The sequence below is a fragment of the Styela clava genome, chromosome 8 (genome assembly GCF_964204865.1).
Source record: "Styela clava chromosome 8, kaStyClav1.hap1.2, whole genome shotgun sequence".
NCBI lineage: Eukaryota > Metazoa > Chordata > Ascidiacea > Stolidobranchia > Styelidae > Styela > Styela clava.
The window spans coordinates 19,422,388-19,444,223 of NC_135257.1; the positions used below are offsets into that span (position 1 = coordinate 19,422,388).

The window sequence follows — 21,836 nt, forward strand, 5'->3', positions numbered from 1 at the left end:
TACACAAGCAGATAGAATAGTATATTAAAAGGCATAGGAGAAATAATATGCAAACATTATTGCACTGATTGGCACAAAATCAAGGCACTTTCTGATACAGAAAGACTGACAGAATTATGAAAAATATTACACACGGCAACAAAGCGGTATAAAATAAGTAACAACAAGAAATTCAAAATAATAGTTCATAATGAATTATTTAAAGCAGGATCACAAGCGAATACACCAAAATAATTTAGAAAAAAGTGTGCTAAGAACTTGCTAGATGCAAATAACTATGCTGAAACTGTATCAACAGTGGTATGGCGCATCGCGCTATGCTACTGCACCTATAATTATCCTGTGTGGGTTAGCAGGTTCGAATCCCAACTGCTTGGACAATTACAGTTTCCTCTACCCTCAATCAATGCACCTAAAGACAAATAACTAATCCCATACCTGACATGGACTGGCAACCAGAAAGGCTATGGTTCACAATCCCCAGGATAAATATGTCTATCCTCATCATTTATGAAAGGCTAGAAAAAAGAATCAATTTAGTTTACCGTATTTGCTCGTTTTGTAGCCCGGGCCCATATTTTTTTAACCAAACTCACTAGCCGTGCCCTTATTCAAACCGGCCCTTATTCAAGCACGGGCGCTTGTTATTTTTAAAGTAGAATTATACACAAAAATTATGGTATCTTCAAAGACAAATATTTGACGACAGTAATCCATTGTGACAAAAGCGCTTCTTATTTCTTATTGTTCTCTACTACTGAAAAATCAGCTTTTACATCGGGCGGGTATTCAAGCACCAGCCCTTATTTATTTTTATGTTCTGTTCACACAAGCGGCTATTCAAACGGGCCCTTAATAAAGATCGGGCAGTAAAACGAGCATATACCGGTACTTCAACACTAGATAAATAATTAGTAAAAGTCCCAAAACCCTGGGCCGAGAGTCGAAGCATTTTGAGTCTCAAGTTCAAAGTCAATCAAACGGGTAAATCTCAAATGCGGTCAGCTGAGTACGAGCTTTCCTTTTGCTGGCCTGGCATTTTTTGCTTCCCGTTGCTTTCTACGGTCCAATCGTCAATTTCAGGTGGTACGTCTTGAGTGGCACAGGGCAAGAAAAAGGTTGCGGACCCTAGAGCTAATGCATTCTTACACTCAGTGGGAGCAGGATAACTCAGAAGTCTTGTTAATATTTAAAGTGGGTGCTCCAGAATTGTTAATATTTAAAAAAGGGTGCTCCAGAAGTATGTGCACCGAGATGTCGCACAACCTGAATCCTAACCGGTACACGCATACTATGTTCAGGTTGTGCACCATCTTGGTGCGCATACTTCTGGAGGTCCGAAAAAAGTTATAAAGATTAACTCATAAATAAAGAGTAATAAAATATAAATTCTAAATAGGTGAATAAGTAGAGAATCAAGATAATGGCGAACACAGTATTTTCCTATGAATGATTGTGATAGGATAAGTATTTGGTACTCCCGTAGTACGTGTACCAGGTTAAGGTCAGGCCATAATTTTAATCCAATTTACCATATCTTAGTTTTATTACGAGTTCGTAGACTGTCTGTGCCAGCCAAGTGAATATACCCATATGATTCAATCCCGTTACACAACTTGTTGTAAAATAATCGAACAAAACTAGTTACCTCCATATTGGTACACATACTTCTGGAGCGCCAAGTATTTAGCCCAGCGTTTCCCAACCGAATTTTGTTGTAGCGGAGAAAATTTTACTCCAAATTCACATGCAATATTACTACTATCTGAGACTTATTTAGTAATAATACATATTCACGCAAACATTACAAACTACTCAAAAGTCAGAGAGGGATTTAATACAAGCAAATGATCCATTAAAGATTGAACGGCAAACAATGTTACTAATGCATAGTGACTGGACAAAATAATTAAGAGATATTCAAAAGTTTCCAAACGGGGAGAACAAGGCTTATAAATCGTCAAAGAAGGGAAATGAAATTTTACCATCAAGCATTACATTCATATGAGTTATGACGTAAAAACCAATACTTGTTATCGAGCAGAGACACCCATGAATAAGCCTAACAGTAATAGATAATAGCAAAAAAACGAAAATTAGTAATAGAAGTTGGCGACAAAGTATGTCAAGGCTGTTAACCGAGTGAAAACGTATATTTACCGTAGTAAATTCCCATAAACATAACCAAAGACAAAGTAATTTCTAACACACTTCAGGAGGAAGCCTTCACAACAGGAGTGAACCCTCTAGTACATGGCTACTCGACCTTCATCTATGACTGATGACATCACAGGTCACAGCCATCTGGGAAAATGATAGTTGCCAGAAATACAGTTAACAAAGGCAACCTGAATATAACTTTTAACGCCATTGATTGTTGGATGGTCGAGGATACTGTAAGGTCATCGAGCATCGTTCCAGGGTTGTGTGTGGTGGAGGTGCAGAGTCCACCGGCACCCTCATTACTGGTTTATCGTGTCTTCTTTTATGCTGAAATACTTTTTTTTACACCACTGTTCGTGCACTTTCATATTTTCGGTGTGTGGAAGAATTAACTACTGACTGAAATGGTGTAATGAAGAATATATCAATCAAGGTTGGGAAACGCTGATTTAGTAGTATAATAACATTGTATATTAATTGGGGTGAGCTAAGACTGAGAATTAATTGAAAATTTTCAGAGTTTTTAGAATTGTTAATGGGAGGTATTTATCAATACAGGTAGAGAAACAACGATTCAACAGTATAGTAAGTTATGACATCATATATTAATCGGAGTTGGCTGAGAATTCGAACCACTTTCCGATGATGATGTAATAACACTTGATGACATCATAGATGGGCTTCTTTTCCTCGATTCCATAAGTTCTTCTATATAATCGTGGGACAGATCGTGACGAGTGATCACCCCAACCACCTGTAAGGAAATAGTTATTATTAGACTAATAAAACAAAGTACTGGGGGAATTAGTAAAACCAGTGGTTACTGTGTGTCACGACTCACGACATGTCATTGCGTCACTAGGAAATTTCATATCAATCAAATTTCTAAATAATTACTTCTTAACTATTCATGTTTAGAACTTTCCATAAATTAACTGGATTTTATAACTAGAAATCCCAAGTGTAATATGGATTATGAAGCTATTTTCTGAAAAATTATTTTATCTGCAAATGTTTAGTTTAGAACTTTCCATAAATACATTGCATTTTATAATGAAAAATTTCAAGGGTATCATGAAATATAGAGTCATTTCCTACAAAATTACATAATCTGTCCTTGTTTAGAACTTTCTGTAAATTAATTAAAATTTGAGGAACTGCAATGTGTCACAACAAACCAATGCGTCGCTAGAGAATTCCAAATGTATCATGAAATATGGAGCTATTGCCTAGAAAATTACCATGAACTTTCCATGAATTGACAGCATTTTGTAACAAGAAATTGCCTGAAGCAAGGCCACAAGAGACTATTTTTGAGTAAGCAGAGCAACCATTAGAATGTCAAAGGCTATTGAAACTATGTTGGGGGCTCCCGAAGTATGCGAACCAAGATGGCGGACATCGGAATGTAATATGTGTACTAGGTTAGGGTTAGGCCATAATTTTAGGTATAAATACTACGGGAGTCTCTTGGCTAGTCTTCGAACTGATAATAGGACTAAAATAAGGAAAATTGGAAAGAAATTATGGCTTAACCCTAACCTGTTACCCATGTTACGTTCCGATGTCCACCATCTTGGTTCGCATACTTCGGAAGCACCCAATGTTGAATTGTAAAAAAATAAGAACTACGAGTTATGAACAACTATTGAAATGTCAAGGTCGCTATGTAGATTTATGGTGTTGCATTGAAAATACAATTAGAAAAACTACTATGATGTATAAAATTCCACACAAGTTCTTGGGAATAAAAAAAAAAAATTTCTTTGTATGAGAAAGGGCTCATAGAGTCAAGAGCTGCTGAACTAATGCACTTTTATATACGTGCAATTGCTAAAAGAAAGATTTTGACGTGAAAATTTTTCCAAGGGGTGCACTGATAATAAACATATAATGGCGGACACCGGAACGCAGTATGTGTACTAGGGTCAGTCTATAATTTCAGGTACAAATACTACAGGAGTCACTTGGCTAGTCCCCGAGATCATAATAAAACTAAAATAGGGAAAATTAGAATAAAATTATGGCCTAACCCTAACCTGGTACACACACTACATCACGGTGTTAGCCATCTTGGTTCACATACTTCAGGAGCACCTAATATAATATGGTTAATATGATACCTCACAGCCAACTCGAGAATTTTCTTAAATTTCAGGAATCTTCTACCTACTCCTTTTAAATCATCTAAATACAATAAGAAAGCCTACCTCTCCCCCACTGTTGATGACAGGCAGATGTCTCAATCCCATGGTTCGGAATAAGTTGAAGACTTGAGATAACTGGGTGGTTGGATAAACAACATATGGACTAGTGTTCATGTATTGTGTCACATCCTGGAAATAAAAAAAGTAATATCAACATAACAAAGTTGCAAAAAAGAAGGCAAGATCTAGACCGGAGATTTTTAAATGTTCATGTCTCGTGGCCCTTTATAAAGACTATGAACACTTGTGCTCCCTGCTCTTCTATAAAATTACCTAGGTTTGCTTTTTACGAGTTTTATTAATTTATGCGCCACGATTAATTAGAATTAGGCAGCAAACGAACGCAAAAGAATATATGCGCTATGGTCGAAGAATTGAACTAATCACAGTAAATTTACTTTACAATTTACTGTAATCATCACAAAGTGTGATGGTAAGCATGTTTCTAATGTCCAGGGCAGTGGTTCCTAACCTTTCGGAGGTTTTTAGCACTCATGGCCTCCTGTCTATTATGCCAGTGGTATTTATAGTGTTATTTCGATTGGCAGATTCCAAATCATATTATTGTTCAAACAATTTATTCTCAACAAAGGAAAAACACTCTGTGAAATAACCTTGCTAGGAAAAAAAACTAGGATAGGAAGAACAGGGGATTTTTTTTAAATTGAAAAGTAAAATCAGTTTCGCGCATAGCATTGTGGTCTAGAGCACGGGTGGGCAAGTTTTTAAACCAGGAGCCAAAAATTTTGCCCACCTAGTCTAGCGGGCCACGTAAGTGTGACATAATAAGTTACAAGTTCTTAATTTAACGTGACATCAACTAATTCATCAGTTAGCGAATCGGTTAGCCCAAGGATGGGCAAATTTTTCGGACCAGGGGTCCTAAATTTAGGGGGCCATGTGTGTGACATAAAAAGTTACATTTTATAAATATAATTTACAGTGTTACAAAAGCAAAGATGAAAAACAAAGCCTCGTGCCAAAACTAAATTTAATCGCAATCTCAGCCAAAATTCATGGGCTATTTTTAGCTAAAACATAAAAATTTGGTTTTGATTTGATTGTGGCAGCATGAGGTGGGCCAGATTGAATTACCCGGATTTGGCCCGCGGGCCGTACTTTGCCCATATTGTCTGGTCCAGAGTGATGTAGCAACTATCAACCGAAACGAGAATATCGGTTGGAAACCGAAGACTTATCGATCAATAGTTAGGGGATCCCCCAAAACAGAAACTGCAGTTTCGATTCATCCGCTCTTGTAACTTGCGCACTGCGCATCGCACACACACACACTCGGCGGGTCTCAAAATTCTCTCGCTTTACAAAAATCTAGATCACTATATCAATAATTGATTGATAACTCGCTAATTATACGACATAATTCACCCAAAATCAATAGGCTTCTGGTCCGAGATAAGATGAATACACATGCAAAATCTGGAGCAGATTCAATCTCGCTTTCGTGAGATATCGCGTGCATCTAACAGACATACAGACAAATACCTATCAACATACTTACCGATTAAAATCGATAAGTATTAATTTAATATCCCACTACAGTTTTCATAGCTTTCATCTCGGACCATCCACACAAATATAAAATCCTCTCTTACCAGAACTTGTTGAAGATCTATTTCATCCATATTTAAATCATGAATGTCTGGAAACCTCGGATAATCTTCCTGGAGTGTTTTATAGTCAATTGCAGCTTGTTTCGATACCTGGGAAGAAACAATATTCAAAAAAAAATTATTCGTCCCTTTTCACCCTAACCCCTTTCCCCCCCCCCCTCCAAAATTGAAAACTTACACTAACTAATCAAAGTATTCGGTTTATGGGGCGGATTTGCTTTTATCAATGCATTCACCATTTCTGTATGCAGAGCAGTGGTAAAACTCCATATCCTCACCCAAGTATTTACGCCCAAAGTGTCTTTTTGTTTTAAATTTACGTCAATGTGTTTTTTGCTGTTTGAAGTACCGTAAATGGGCACGTACATCAGCTTGTCTTAAATCCTATTTAGATTTTGCCCACTTTTCTGATTTGTTTGTTTTTTCATGTATTGCTTCATTGTTTAGTTGTAACAGAAAATCAACAGTTACTTACACTTAATTTGATACAATATACTTGTGAATAATTTCATGATGATAATACTCAAAATAATAATAATTTTATTACAATTTTCTATTTCCAATTGACATAAATTGACTCCAATGTATACTTTGATGAACAGAAACCAATTTAGAATATATCTGATATCCCATATTTTATGAAATCACATTACAGTATTTCAGAATGTATTTAGATTAGTACAGGGGTGTGCAACCTTTTTTACTGGCGGGCCAAATTCAAGTAACTGGGTGAAGCCGCGGGCCGCACCTTTATGTAATATAGACTTTCTTGTAATTACCGGTACAAAAATTGTTTATTTTTGCTAGTTATCTCACGGTATTTTCATGGCTTCTTGCAGAAATAAGGGGGTTGAACGCAAACTTCTGAGAGAACGGCTATTTATGATTTCATCGCCACACAGACTTTAATCCAATTTAGTGAGAAACACGAATTTGTATTATATATCGTTGTTTTTGGGAAAGAACTATGCTAGCCAGTTTTGCTAATATGACAGTGGCACTCAGGTACTGGTATAGGCTTTGTGGCGCAGAAGGATAAAAATTGCTTGCACGCACCAGATTACCTAAACTAAATACTCGTTACGCGGGCCCGGGCACACCATTCAAAATTAATATTTCATCGCGGGCCGCACAAATTTTTCTAGCAGGCCACATTTGGCCCGCAGGCGGCAGTTTGCACACTCCTAGATCAGTACATTAATCAGTTTCAGCCTTCCTAATGAATCCCCTTTCAAATGATAAATGCGAAAGAAAATTGCCGGATACATCACTCACCACATTATTTTCATCATAACCTGCTCCTTGTTTAATCAAAGCAATGAGTGTCGACCTAAGAATAATTCCATGAAATATCAGGGGGTTCAAGTTGTCTTGTAAGTTGATGCTGCTCATGTCAGAAGCTACGTCGTCAAAGAGGACACTGAAAACAATAAAGTAAGTAAACGAGAATATCGGTTGGAAACCGAAGACTTATCGATCGATAGTTAGGGGATCCCCCAAAACAGAAACTCCAGTTTCGATTCATCCGCTCTTGTAACTTGCGCACTGCGCATCGCACACACACACTCGGCGGGTTTCAAAATTCTCTTGCTTTACAAAAATCTAGATCACTATATCAATAATTGATTGATAACTCGCTAATTATACGACATAATTCGCCCAAAATCAATAGGCTTCTGGTCCGAGATAAGATGAATGCACATGCAAAATCTGGAGCAGATTCAATCTCGCTTTCGTGAGATATCGCGTGCATCTAACAGACACACACACAGACAGACATACATACATACAGACAAATACCTATCAATATACTTACCGATCTTAAGATCGATAAGTAATGAGTGTGTTGTTTGATGGGGGGCTGTGAAGCTTGGAATGATTCACAATAGACTACAGACACTGGTTTGAGTTTTAACTATCTGTAATTACATCATCGAAGAGAACACTGAAAACAATGTAAGTAAATAAAAAATAACATAATTGTCATTTTCCTTATAGTATGAACTTGAATTGCTTTGAGTCTCATGTCGATTGTCATTTCCTAATAGTTGATGCACCAAGATATTTATTTATTACCGGTATGTGGTTTCGGTAGTCTTGGCATTTCAGTGTCCAGCCATAATTTTTTTCAGAGATTAATCTCGCTCTTTCCGAGTGAGTCCCCTTGCTTTAAGCAACTACAAAAAGAGGGTTCCGACCTTCGACCCCCACTGGCTGTGTCGCTGGTTTTACAAACCTTTCTGATGTGTCTCTGTTCAAAAGTCCGTCATGAATAGACAGTGGAGATGTGACTTGGACAAGCTCAGTATTAGCAGATCCCACAGTGAAGGCTCGTTTCCTATCAATTGACATTCTTGATTGATGGCTGCTCAACTGAAATATGAATTATTGTACATGGAGTGTGTTTGCTGATTCTTTATTGTATTTCTGGCAACTAGTATCTTCCCAGATGGCTGAGCATGACCTGTGATGTCATAAGTTACAGATGACTGATCACAACCAGTGATGTCATCAGCTACTGATGACTGATCACAACCAGTGATGTCATCAGCTACTGATGACTGATCACAACCAGTGATGTCATCAGCTACAGGTGACTGATCATAACCAGTGATGTCATCAGCTACAGATGATTGATCATTACCAACCAGCTGTGAGGTTGAAGTAGCCATATTTGACTGATGGCTGCTCAACAGAAAAATAAAGTATTGGACATTATCAAGACAGCAATGCACATCATTCATTTCAGGCTACCAGAAATTCCGAACATTTCACCGTTTCTTGTATTCTTCCCAGATGCTAATTTAAATCATGAAAATCTGGATTCGGCCGAAAAACAATGCACGCTCGGCAAACGCATCCTTGAATAGAACGCCAAAGTTGATATATTAATTGTTTTGCAAAATTGTGGTTAATCAATTTCAAATTTTTAGTTATTGAAGATGGAAGAGCCAGAAGGCTTTAATTTTTTTCAAATTTTTTCTACGACTAGGGGGCATATTTATTTCACTCAAAATTCTGCTGTTTGATTGCTACTCCCATAGTGTGTGTACCAGGTTAGGGTTAGGATTAGGCCATAATTTTATTCCGATTTTCCTTATTTTAATTCTATTACGAGTTCAGATACTATCTGTGTTAGCCAAGTGAATATACCCTCCATAGGCTCTCGTCCCTTTACACAACTTGATGTAAAGTAGGCGAACAAAATAAATTAGGTTAGATATTGGTACACATACTTCTGGAGAGCTGTTTTATTTTACTTCATGGGAACACTGTTTTGATATCTGACTTTAATGTCCTGAAGGCATGAATAAGCAATAAAAAATGTTTATTCAAAAATAGTATCAAGCTCACCTGGTATTCAATATTAGCAGTCAATATATCATGACTACCGTGTCGCTTTCTTTCCCTCAATTCAGTTTTTTTCGAGTGCTCTTCCTCCCCGTTTGATTTGGTCTTTATAGTAATAACAGGAAATGCATTGTGTGCAGTCGTGCGTAACAAATTAACGAGGGAACGTATCCTTGTGTGAGGGTAAATGTATTTCAACCTTGTTTGCATAATATCGCTCGCTTGAAGTCTGTAAAGTGTATCAAAGTGATTTTTAAATTTAAAAAATTTGAAAAAAAAATCACAAAGACTAGTCAAATATTGGTAGACAAGCGTTGGAAAAACTATCTTAAAAAGACATGATACCAATACAAAACATTTATGTAGAAAAGAGTAAATTCAAGAGTGAAGAAGACTATCCTAAGTGTTTAAGAATCTTGCTGCGCTCTAACATGAATATATTGACACAAGTATATCTGTAACGTTTCCTCTGTAAGGTCAGTCCTCCTAACAGTGTGACATTCATTGTTTAAATTTGTATGCAACAATTTTTCTTGTTTTATACTTGAATTATGCATTCCGAGGAAGACTGAACTTCAGTTCAGTGTTACAGCAAACTCTTGCATAAGTTAGAAAAAATTATGACGCCCCAAAAACATGTAGTGCAGGGGTCGGCAACATTTTGTTGCTTGCGGGCCAAAATTATGGGTTGCAAGTCATTGGCGGGCCGCACATATTTTTAGAAAGTTGAAAACCGAATGTATGATACTTTTTATAATAAAAACCAAGCAGTTATACATTGCATTGAAACTCAAAAAATTCCATTTGAATATTTTCAGCACCATTGAACCCTTTGCACTTAGCATCAACTTTTCTGTGTTTTGTTGCCATTTGACTAATTATAATTAAATTATAGGCTAATTAAACGAGTAATTGTCAATTTTATACTAGTTAAGATTATAATATAATTTAGTCTACACGCATCTCGCAATAAATTCTGTTACTTCAAGAATATATTCGTCAAAACAGCTGTTTTGTTAATATAATTCAGTGAAGCGTCGCGGGCCGGATTATATTACTCCGCGGGCCGTAGGTAGCGGCCGACCCCTAATGTAGTGTATACTTACACTGTAGCACCATGTGGTGGATCCCATTCCAGCAAGGGAACTCCTTTCACAAACACGTGAATATCGTAGATTCCATGATTAAAAATATCACCTGCCCATTTTGCAACCTGGAAAATATGAAGAGATGGATGAGTGAAAAGTGAAACTAATATAACCAACCAACAATCACCTAAAACTTGCGTCAGGTCTTCCTAAAATAATGTGTAGATGTAGTGGTTAGAGCGTTGGGCTTTGTTGGGTTAAGTTAGAGATCTTGCGTTCAACACATATGCAGACAATCCTATTAAGGTGTAAATTGATAATAAATTGATAGGCAATGCCCAATGCACCATATACTGGCAACTTGTGGAGGCATCAAAGATTACACATCCCAGATTCAAATCTCATACCCGTAACTTCACCAAGGAGTAAAATGTGAATACACGTATAAACAGCTCAATTTCAGCTGTTCTATCATTATTCTCTTACCATCAAAGTAATCATAATAGGCAATGCATAGGTGATTTCATTTGTGCATTCAATCAATATAACAGTTAAACTTATCGTCATCCGAACAACTCCACCAAGGAAAGCTGCTGCACCAACCAATGAAAATGTCCCAAGATAAATGTTATTCATTCCAAACACACTGGAAAGGAAAAGGTCGGTTAAGGGAAATCACAATTTAGAGATAGAAATAGATAAATGGTCCCGATAGCCATTTGAATCTGGCGCTTCAGAAGTGTGTGTACCAATATGGAGGTAACTAATTTTGTTCGCCTTCTTTACCTCAAGTTGTGTAAAAAGACTAAAACCTATGGGCAGGGGGTATATTCACTTGGCTAACACAGACAGTCCCCGAACTCGTAATAGAGCTAAAATAGCGAAAACAGGGATAAAATTATGACCTGACCCTAACTTGGTACACACACTATGAAAGTATTCTGAAACTTTCATTGTGGATTATGCCGTCTCAAAGGCCATTTAAATTGCCTCCTCTAAAAAAGGCTATTGAGCTGTTATATACACAGCCAATTGGGACAATATAATTGTCCTGAACTGTATTTGAATGACATCCTTGTGACTTGTAAGCTATTGGACTATATTATAGGGATGTTAATATTGTCTCTTAATCATTATTTCACTGGACTCCGTTGTTGATGGCTCTTTGGTTGTTATATACACACCAGGTTAGGAATAGGGATGCATATATGGTCCGAATCTGTATTTAATTGATATCATATTACAGGGGTGGGCACACCGCGGCTCGCCAGACTTTTTGTGCGGCTCTTCTCGCTAACATAAATTTAGTATTCAGATTTTAACTAAAAGAAAAACTTCAATGTGAACTATTTTAATTTATTAATAAAAGTCGTAAAGAAGTTTTTGTCAATGATTGAGACAAATTATGTTTTAGTATGAAAATCGTTGTAGCTTTGAATTCTAATTTAAGTCAGTCAAGTCAGCAAATCTTTCGTCACAATGGTCAATGTTTGGTGCTCCCGAAGTATGCAAACCAAGATGGCGGACATCGGAACGTAACATGGGTAACAGGTTAGGGTTAGGCGATAATTAATAAGCACCATGAAACAAATCATGAAAACTTCTTACGAGACTACCCTCGTGAATAAGCTATAAGGAAACACAAATTGAATGAGCTTAAATTGTACATATATTTGAGCATAGCTGCCTTGTTTATCTATTTATTGTTATTAGACTCTTTTCTGTTCATGGTATTTTGATAATATTAATAAATTCACAAATTCTGCGGCTCTTTTAAAGTTCTGACTTGCAGCATGCTGCTCTTATACTAAAAAATTGTGCCCACCCCTGTCATATTAGGTTGTTGATTATGGGTGAAATATTGTCTCAATCTGCATTTCAGTATCCTCCTCTGTAAAGTGCTATTGAGCTGTTGTGTAAGAAGCAAGTCAGGACCAGGGGTGGATATAATGTACCAATCTGTATATGAATAAATTCCCGGTATCGGGATATTTGGCTACCATAGTACAATGACAAATAGAGGTAGATATGAAGCCTATGTCAGTGTATTGTCAAGTAGGGTAATAAATATTTATCACCTATGCATAGACTTAATAAACAAGGTGTCCATGAAGTCTTAAACTTCTTCAAAATTGCAGAAGGAAGTTATCGATACCATATATTGTTTTGGCCCTCACAGATGTATTAAATGAAAAAAAAATACTCAAACAATTACTGAATAAAAAACAAACCTGGTTGAAATATATTGAAAACTGACTTCATAACAAAATTGAAATTGTCAAGGGACTTTATGGACACCCTGTATATAAATATATTGAACTTACTTATAGAAAAGTTCAGCACAAAATCTTCCATAGGCAGCCCCACATAATATACAAGGCACAAACAGACCACTAGGAACTGATGCGCCGTAAGTCCAACAAGAGAGAAAGAAAAATAAAACAAAGAATACTGCAAGAGCTTGTAGTGTGAAAGCACCTGGAAAAGATTAGTGAATCATCATATAATGATGTCTTAATACAACCCAACACTCTTTCCTATTACAGCTAAAATTGAGGAGCTGTTATAAACAATACATACCAGAGTTATGGAATAATTGCTTGATGGCTGTTTCCTGAGTGTTGTACATCAGTGTTGCCATATCATTGTATGTTCCATTAGGGCAGAGAAATTGCTGAGTTTCACTTAATGTAGGATCCATTGTTGAATTACTGGCAACCTTAAAAAATTGAAATGAATTCAAAATGTTACACAATAGAATATTTTCGAACATTTAAATGGGGGAGGCCATAAGATGTCCAAAATAATTCAAATATTCAATTAGATTTGAAATTCGGTACATAATAATAACTTGAATTTGGGAAGAACTCGGAATATTTTTATTTGAAAACATCAATGTGATCCAAACTAATCTAAATTAACACTAACAAAATAATTTGTGTAAATTTGTATGTTAGAATATAGTAATTAAATAACAGTCCTTTGTATTTGGAATAGTAAATTATTCTAGTTTAATAAATATCTTTTCGATCTGCCAAATATCTGAAACACCAAAAATATTTAGATCATAGGTTCTCATAGGGGGGCTCTGTAAGCTATTCATTTACTTATTGAAATACTTCCTTGGCATTAATACCATTCAACAACGATAAGTACATCCAAGTCATCAAATGAAGTAACTTTGATTTACTCTGGACAATTAATCGGTAGGTAACAATGTGTTTTTTGTTTTCATTATTATGGTGACCGTACATTTGAACCCATGCGTATATCCACGGGTTCAATCTATATGCGGGTGCTAAAACACATGGGTCAGGGTTAGTATGGGTTTAACTATCCGTGAAACAAAAAAAATTTCATAGGTGCAATAGCATACAGGTGCAATTGTCATGGGTTCAAATGTACGTGGGTTCAAATGTAATGGAACCCATTATTATAAATTTATTGTAGGGGTTCGGTAATAATAGTCAACATATTAAAGGACTCTATAACAACAAAAGTTTGAGAATCCCTGGTATAGATACATTTGACCTGCTTTCAAATTTTCAGGGCTCATTGAACACATCATTGCAGTTGGTAGTCCCTGGTTACATGACAGCCCAGAGAATCAAGGAAACTAAGAAATCCTTGTAAGATTTGATGAATATTCCACATTTATATATTAAGTTGATGCCTTACCTGTTTGCAAGTGCCAATCACAATAGGGGCGAAGAAAGCGCACATTGCTGTCACGGTTCCAATTGCAATAACTTCAACAATTCTAAACAAAAAATTTTATTTTGAATATACAATTTAAGTATAACAAATAAGATTTTTCCAGGCCGAATGAAGATACTTGAGTATAAGGTTTTTATTCTATTGTAACTTAAATAGATTAAATGATACTTTGAAACATGAAACCAGGCTCTCAAAAATTTGAGCATAAACAAAAAAGACACTGTATTAAACTGTTAAATAAGAAAATTCAACCGAATATGAAATAAAACATTCTTTAGCTTAAGTTTATGTGGTCTAAATTTTGTGCCATCTATAGTCGTGTCTGAAGTCTGAGGCAAATAATTTGTAAAGTCCTTATATAATTTCAATTTTGTCATGAAATCAGTTCTCAATATATCTCAACCAGGTTCGACGTTTTTTAATCGGTAATTGTTCCAGTATTTTTACTTCATTCAATAATCTGTGAGGGCCAAAACAATATATGTATCGATATATTCCCTTTAAAATTTTAGGACTTCATGGACACCCTATTATATCAATTATTCTATCATGTTCTCTACAAACTACTTACTTCATCATCTTTCCTTTCCTTGCTAAATACTTGAGTCTGAAGATTGTAATCTTAGTATTGATAGCGTTGAACAAAGCTCCAAGTAATCCACCAACAAATCCCATTGCAATAAATATTAACAGATCACCGATCGTCCATAAATGACAGTCGCCAGAATCACACTAAAATAAACGGGAATAAAATTCAAAAACTGAACATCATGTCTTTCCCAACCAATGAATGGCAAGGACATAAAGAAATACGGAACGAAGAGAAAAATGTGATATGCCAGGAATAATTGTTATTGGCAGCAATAACAGTCGGCGATTGACAGTGATAATGAGGATGAGACTGAAGGATTTTGAGACACGGTAACTATATTCACATCACAGGTTAGAGATATCAGGCCCAATACCCCATTCCTCAACCCTAATGTAATTATAATTTATAAGACCAGAAAGATTCCAATTCTTTAAAAAAAATGGTAAATTATTATCCACCAGGACCGCTTTTACAGAGCCTTGTTCAGAGTGGAACCGATTCATAAAAACAGTTAGTGAAAAGGACTGCATCACAGTAAAATGTTATATGTACCTCAAATTTTCCAAAAGTCAGCAGACCGTTCTGATCAAAAGTTCCCCAAGCTCCATCCATTACTCCAGACAACAAAAAGTTTAATGTGAAAGTAGACGCCATTGTGCAGAATAACTGAGGGAAAAATCAGAAGTTAGAGAGTTTGGCGATACATGGGAGCAATGGCCTAGTGCAGTGGTTCTCAAACTTTTTAAGCCGCGCCCCCTTTTTAGAATTTGTCAAGTCTCGTGCCCCACCTCTAAAATAACTAACTAACTTAAGTAACTAATTATCTCACTGAAGTTCTAATTAATTGGGGGGAAAGGTAACTAATTTTGTTCGCTTACTTTACACCTATGGGTAGCGGGTATATTCACTTGGGTAACCGTAATAAAACTAAAATAAGGAAAATCGAAATAAAATTATGGCCGAACCCTAACCTGGTACACATACTACGGGGGTAACCACAAAAGCACAAGAACCACTATTTCATAGCTATTCAGAAAATTTCAAAGCGATAAGTTCTTACAGTTTTCCAAGTCAATGATTGATTCCAGAACGAACTTCCTTCTTCTAAACTGAACAAAACTCCACCTATAGGAGCTCCAAATGCAGCCGCAACCCCTGCTGCCGCCCCCGCTGATACAAAGTCTCGTTTATCCCTGAAAAATAAAGTTTATATAAGAAATTATTATCTACGATTTTGAGGTCTTTATCACAATCCTTTTATCAGGGATAGAGCGATGATAAGACCTAGGTTAGGTTTTTATATTTATGCCATAAAAACATCAAATAAAAATTTTGAGATAATTTTCTCAATGCAAGAAAGTTACACACTCAAAAGTAATGCATATCTCCAACATAAGTCTGTAGCAAATACATGTTTGAGAATTGCCATACCTGACATGGACAGGTATACCAGGTGCGAGATGAGATATGGATCGTCATATGCCTCAACTATTTCACTTACCGTACTTAATCGCATCTTATTTCACATAATTTTCACTATTTCAATATGAACCTCCCCAAGAATCAAACAAATGATCAAACCTATCCGATCTGAAGTAAGGAATATTAACTTTAAGTTTCTTAAATGTTTGACTTTGAAACTGAGGAACTCCTGCTCCTATTACTCCACCACTGTGGATCATTGGACCTTCTTTACCGACAAGTAAACCTGAAAAATAGTTGGAAATACTATGAATATTCATAGATACCCCCCTACATCAGGGGTTCTCGACCTGGGGTTCGCGAACCCCCGAGAAGATCTCCAGGAGTACTTGGATGACAGTCAAGTTTTCGTGTGTTGCTTTTTTTAATATCCTTTAACAAAGAAAGTAACTACAAAAGGAAAATAAGTGCCATTTGAAACTCAGTGAACATTTTCCCTGATCTTGCGTTGTTGTGAGTGGCAGTCGTTACAGCAAATTGTTAGTCAAAATATCACAATTTTGTTTGGTGTCTGATTACTGGGGGTTCGCGTTGATTGTTTCGTGACTCGGGGGGTTCGCGTTGATTGTTTCGTGACTCGGGGGGTACTTAACAGAGAAAACGTTGAGAACCCCTGCTCTACATCTACCGCTACGTACTGAAACGTGAAGGAAAAGCCGTAGCCAAGTATTTTCAAAAGAGGGGGGGGGGGGGGGTTCTGTAATTGTTAATTGCCAAGTTAGACTGTAACACCTAGAGCAGGGGTTCCCAAATCAGGATCGCGATCCCGAATTGGGTCAGGATGATAAATAGGTAGGGTCGCAAACAGGTCATGGAGTCGGTGGGGTCGCTGAGGTATTGTAGAGGATGGATGTACAAAAAGATTTGAAAAACCATGTTAAATTTAGCAGTTTGTACCATGGCTTACTGTAAAACAGGCCCATGGGCATCGCTCTATGCTTAAGCTATAGAAAATGTAGGTGTTCATTGTGACATCACTGTTTGGTTTTAGATTATTTTACTTAATACCACCACATGACCAAACTCAAAAGTCCAGTGAAAGAAGCTTCACTAAAGTTTCATGAAAAATATATATATTGACCTGGGGTCGCACTGGACACTTGAAAGTTGTCTTTGGGGTCGTCCTGAATAATAGAGAACCCTGAGCTAGAGGGTTCTGGCCGGAAGTTGAAAAACGTAGGTTTTGAGGGACTAAAACGCGTTTCAAGCTATAAAAAATTGCTATGATACAGAAAAATGCTTTTTTTACACTTCAAAAGGAGGCTTCCGACTCTCAACCATCACCCCACTTACTCTAATTTTCAATCAACTTTTTTTTTTCATAGGTAATGAGAAAAACAAGAAAATTCTAGGGAAAAACAGGAAAAATGTAATCTGTCAATCTTTTTTATGCCAGGAGAGTTGTTTCGATTTAGTGACCGTATGGTCCTTCCAACCTCCTATCAATCCCGCTGTTAGTTGATTTATTCTTTTTTTAGTTATTGAATGTTGCTGTTTGTGTTTGATTTGTTGGCTTATGACTGGATGATGAATAAACTTCTATCTATCTATCTACTCTAAACAAGGCTTCGTACGAGCGGCCACTTTTATACCTCAGGATGTACTATTTTAGTATGGCTGAAACCCTTCCTCTCTAGTCAGCACTTACCTCCAGAAACACTAAATAAAACTCCGATAGCTTTTGAAACCAAAGTTCGGAATCTCACAACATTCCGAACTTTTACTCCATTTAAATAACATTTGATTTCTGGGATGCCAGATCCTGCAGCTAGAGGCTGATAAAAAAGATAATTTTATGAAATATCCGCATAATTAGTAATATAAGTATGGCAACAGTGTTTCAGAAACAATTTATTCAGAGGAAATCATCAATGTCTGTATTAGCTAGTTATACTGGTTTCTCACCATTAAATTTAAAAGATGTCTTGTGCCAAGCACAATAATTTTTAGGGAAATCAATTTGATAAAGTTTCAGTTTGTGAAATTTGGATTAATGGAATTATTAGGGAGTCTAAAAGTTCACTGTTGCCAGAAATATCAATTCTTACCTCTCCAAAAACAACAAAAGATGCGGCAATAATCACAAATGATATGTTGAAAGCAAGCAATAAACAAAGACATATGGCAACACAACCGGTACTTTCACATGTATGAAGTCCTGAAAATAAAAATGTCCATAATGAAGAATAGGAAGCCATTAGCATGGTTCAGTACAGAATGCGAAAGGACTATTCCAAGTGACACTACAGGACAATTCCAGGAATTTTGCATTTTGTTAAATGAAATATATTTTTACATTTTCAGCTACATGTTTTGTTTCATTGTCCAATCAGTTGCTTTATTGAATATGGAAAAAATTGCACAAAAGTTACACCAAGACTTACTTAGTAGTTATTAAAAATAAAGTAAAATATAGTGTGACACTACAGGACGGCAAATCCACCATGCATTAACAGTACGTTGTGTTGAGCTGTAAATTTTTGCGATGATACAGCAGGAGCTCATAATATTTTCTGGTGCAGTAGCTGAAGGACCCATCTATGTGTTGCTCAAGTTACTTAATGTAACACTGTAAATCCATGCCAATAGTGTGCATATTGTATGTGACACTACAGGACGTGACACTACAGGACATTTTTCCACTTAGGAACAGCGGCCTCTATCATCTCTTAAAATTCTGGTAATAAATCGTTAAATGGGTGAAGAAATGTCCCACAGCACTGCAAACATTTAAACTTTATTAACTTAAGTCCAGTGCGTCTATTTCGTATGAAACAACTGTATTACACAATCAAACACTTTGTGTCACGAACCATCACAAAATATCTCAATTATACCAAAATTTCTACATCTCAGGCCATTTTTTATAAACCATCAAAAACCTGGGTGAAATTTTAAATTGTTCGATGAAATGAATGCAGTCCAATAAAATTCCAATGTCTTTTGGTATCGAAAATTAAAAAAAATTACTTTCACTACACTTTTTAAAAAAATGATGGAATTCAACTTTTGCTTGGAATGGCCCAAAAAAGGAAATATATAACAGTTTTGAAGAATATTTATATTGTTCAAGAAGTTAGGTATTCTATGATTCATATTCATAGTTGAATCAGGACAAAGTTGAGGCAAAAAACGCACCTACGTGAAAAATAATTGAATAGTAAATCCTTGAATAGCTCTCAATGGGTATAAATACAGGGAAAATTTTGCTCGAATAACAAGATTTCTAGATAAGCCTCTTCATAAGTTCTAAAAGTGCTCGATACTGAGTTCCAGGGCTCCACGAGGGAAACCTAGGAGCTAGGTGAACAAGCAAGTTTACCTATTAAAATACTGACCCACTGGTAGTTAATTTTGTAAATGTCCAAAGAAGCAAAAATCGCATTCATAAAATTTGCCAACAGTAACGTTAAAATGTGGCAACAAGGCTGTAATTCGGATATGACATTATCTATAAGTTCCAGGTATTTTTAATTTACTCAGGAATATTCTTCGGTGTTTTTTGGTTTTTATTTTCATGAATTTTTTGTGGTGTGGGACTCCGTAAATAAAAGTCAACACCAACACCAAAAGTTTGAGAACCCCTGTCTTAGATCCATTGTGGACCCAATAGGAGCAAATGTGCAAGAAGAGACGCTTAAAAAACTTCCCAACAAACATAATCAGAAAAGAAACACTTACTGCTGTTGACTGTGTCCAGTTTCCATTCACTCAATAATTTAACAAAATAATCAATGAAAAATGCAACCTGGAGAAACGAATATGAAAAAAAATATATTAACATAATATTCAGCTTGAAATCTTGTAAATGAAGAATAAACAACTAAAAAATGAAATTACATAGTGGCATTATTAATAACCTGATACTATTCACATAGGCATGCTGACTCAATCGTTGGGTCACTAGTCTCAACTATACTGGTCTCACACATGGGCAAGACCAGGATTTTCAAAGAAGAATGGTCTGGAAATTCTAATTGCCAAGTTATACCACAAGAGCTAGCAGCCGGAAACTGTGATTTTTCAATAATCTTAAGCTAGAGGGTATAAAAAGCATTGCAACCAGTGTTCCCTCTAAGGTGTGCGCGCGCACACAGATTTCAGAGGCCGCGCACACGCATAGATTTACTGCGCACAGACGTATTTCAATGTAATGTAACAATGTGCTCGGTTGGCAGGTTGAGAAAGTTTGTTGTTGGCCCACTTATTGCCCGGTTAGAACGCCAAAATTTCTCCATTGGTTTTTGCACAAATATTAGTCATTTCCAAAAAAGTGCGCACACACCAAAATTTCTGCGCACACATATTACAAAAAATTAGAGGGAACATTGATTGCAGGCTATGAAAAATTGCTATGTGTGATATAGAAAAATGCTTTTATTTTTACATTACAAACGGGAGAAGAGTTTCCAACCCCCAGCCCCAAAAATATGTTGCGGGTCTCACAAATAAAAAATATTTGGGGTCAACATCTATGCCTCTCACCTTAATCAGGGTGCAATAAATATATAAGATGGATTTTCGAAATATACAGAAGAACTACAAATGCATTTGCAATGACGAGAAGATACCAGATCTGTTTTTTACCAGTAAATTGAGTGCTTTTTGTTGTGGGAAAAAGACTTACCGGTACAATAAATTTCATTTATAAATCATGACTTGATATCTTCACTGATAAATTCAGAATATTCGAAACAAATCCAAATACTAAATAAAAAATCCTGAATACCTAACTATGTAAATATGAACAAATATGAACATAAAGCTTGAAAAATGTCAAATCAACATTGTAAAGAATATAAGTTGTTTTTAAAACTGACAAAAAATATTCAATGAATAGGGACTTCATCAATATTCTTTCTATCTGAAGTGCAATAAAGCCAGCAATCTATTCGAATGTGAACAATAAACATCCTTACTGAGACTTGAAAATATATCAGAGCAAAAATTTGACAAGAAATCTCACCACTGCAGTAAGAACTCCGATGAAGAAAATAACAATCCAGCTCAACAATTCTTTTTTACTTCCAGTCCATTTGCCATGAGTCTGAAAACATGATAATAATGAAAAATTGTTATGTCAATATTCAGAAATGATTGATGTTCTAATTCGATACCTTTATTTGGTCAACATGGCAAAAATACAATTTAAAAGAGACAGGCAATGTGATTAATATTTCCTCGTAAATTCAGTTATGGTGTAAAAAATTTTGAATCACTTAGATATAGAAGGAAGTAATGGATGAGTCAAAAATGCAACATTTTCTGTCAGTGGGCCATATAACCAACTTCAGACATTTAGCCGGTCCACACATTAAATTTCGTTACTCCACACGGCCTAGACAAGAAGAATATGGATATTACTTAGCCATGCAGTAATAAAGACGCAGAAAAAAACAGCAGAGGATTTAACGAAGCGACATAAACTGTCTAATTCGAATTTTATGCTTGATGAGGTGAAATCTGAGTGTTGTCAAGGGCAACACTGAATGACTTGGCAGGTCGCCTGCTGCACAACCCTGATTTAGATCATACTCTGTAATCAAAACTGGAAATACTAATTTAAGATGTATTTAGATTAAAGATGGAGATTTAGTTCCACCAT

At 36.1% G+C, this 21,836-nt stretch overlaps 1 protein-coding gene across 1 annotated transcript in view; it reads right to left on the minus strand.

Moving 5' to 3' along the window:
- The window catches only part of LOC120345271 (H(+)/Cl(-) exchange transporter 6-like), a 22,877-nt gene continuing 1,041 nt past the window's right edge, over positions 1–21,836 (minus strand). Inside the window, exons 3-21 of the mRNA XM_078115407.1 lie at positions 21,198–21,278; positions 19,913–19,979; positions 18,280–18,389; positions 17,880–18,006; positions 16,331–16,457; positions 15,810–15,942; positions 15,302–15,415; positions 14,729–14,889; positions 14,119–14,200; positions 13,021–13,159; positions 12,765–12,918; positions 10,927–11,086; positions 10,459–10,565; positions 9,356–9,581; positions 8,238–8,374; positions 7,277–7,421; positions 5,984–6,091; positions 4,374–4,499; positions 1–2,917 (exon numbers count right to left, since the gene is read on the minus strand). Coding sequence (XP_077971533.1) covers positions 2,762–2,917; positions 4,374–4,499; positions 5,984–6,091; positions 7,277–7,421; positions 8,238–8,374; positions 9,356–9,581; positions 10,459–10,565; positions 10,927–11,086; positions 12,765–12,918; positions 13,021–13,159; positions 14,119–14,200; positions 14,729–14,889; positions 15,302–15,415; positions 15,810–15,942; positions 16,331–16,457; positions 17,880–18,006; positions 18,280–18,389; positions 19,913–19,979; positions 21,198–21,278 — 2,460 coding nt within the window. The 3' untranslated portion in view covers positions 1–2,761. The remainder of the gene's footprint in view (positions 2,918–4,373; positions 4,500–5,983; positions 6,092–7,276; positions 7,422–8,237; positions 8,375–9,355; positions 9,582–10,458; positions 10,566–10,926; positions 11,087–12,764; positions 12,919–13,020; positions 13,160–14,118; positions 14,201–14,728; positions 14,890–15,301; positions 15,416–15,809; positions 15,943–16,330; positions 16,458–17,879; positions 18,007–18,279; positions 18,390–19,912; positions 19,980–21,197; positions 21,279–21,836) is intronic.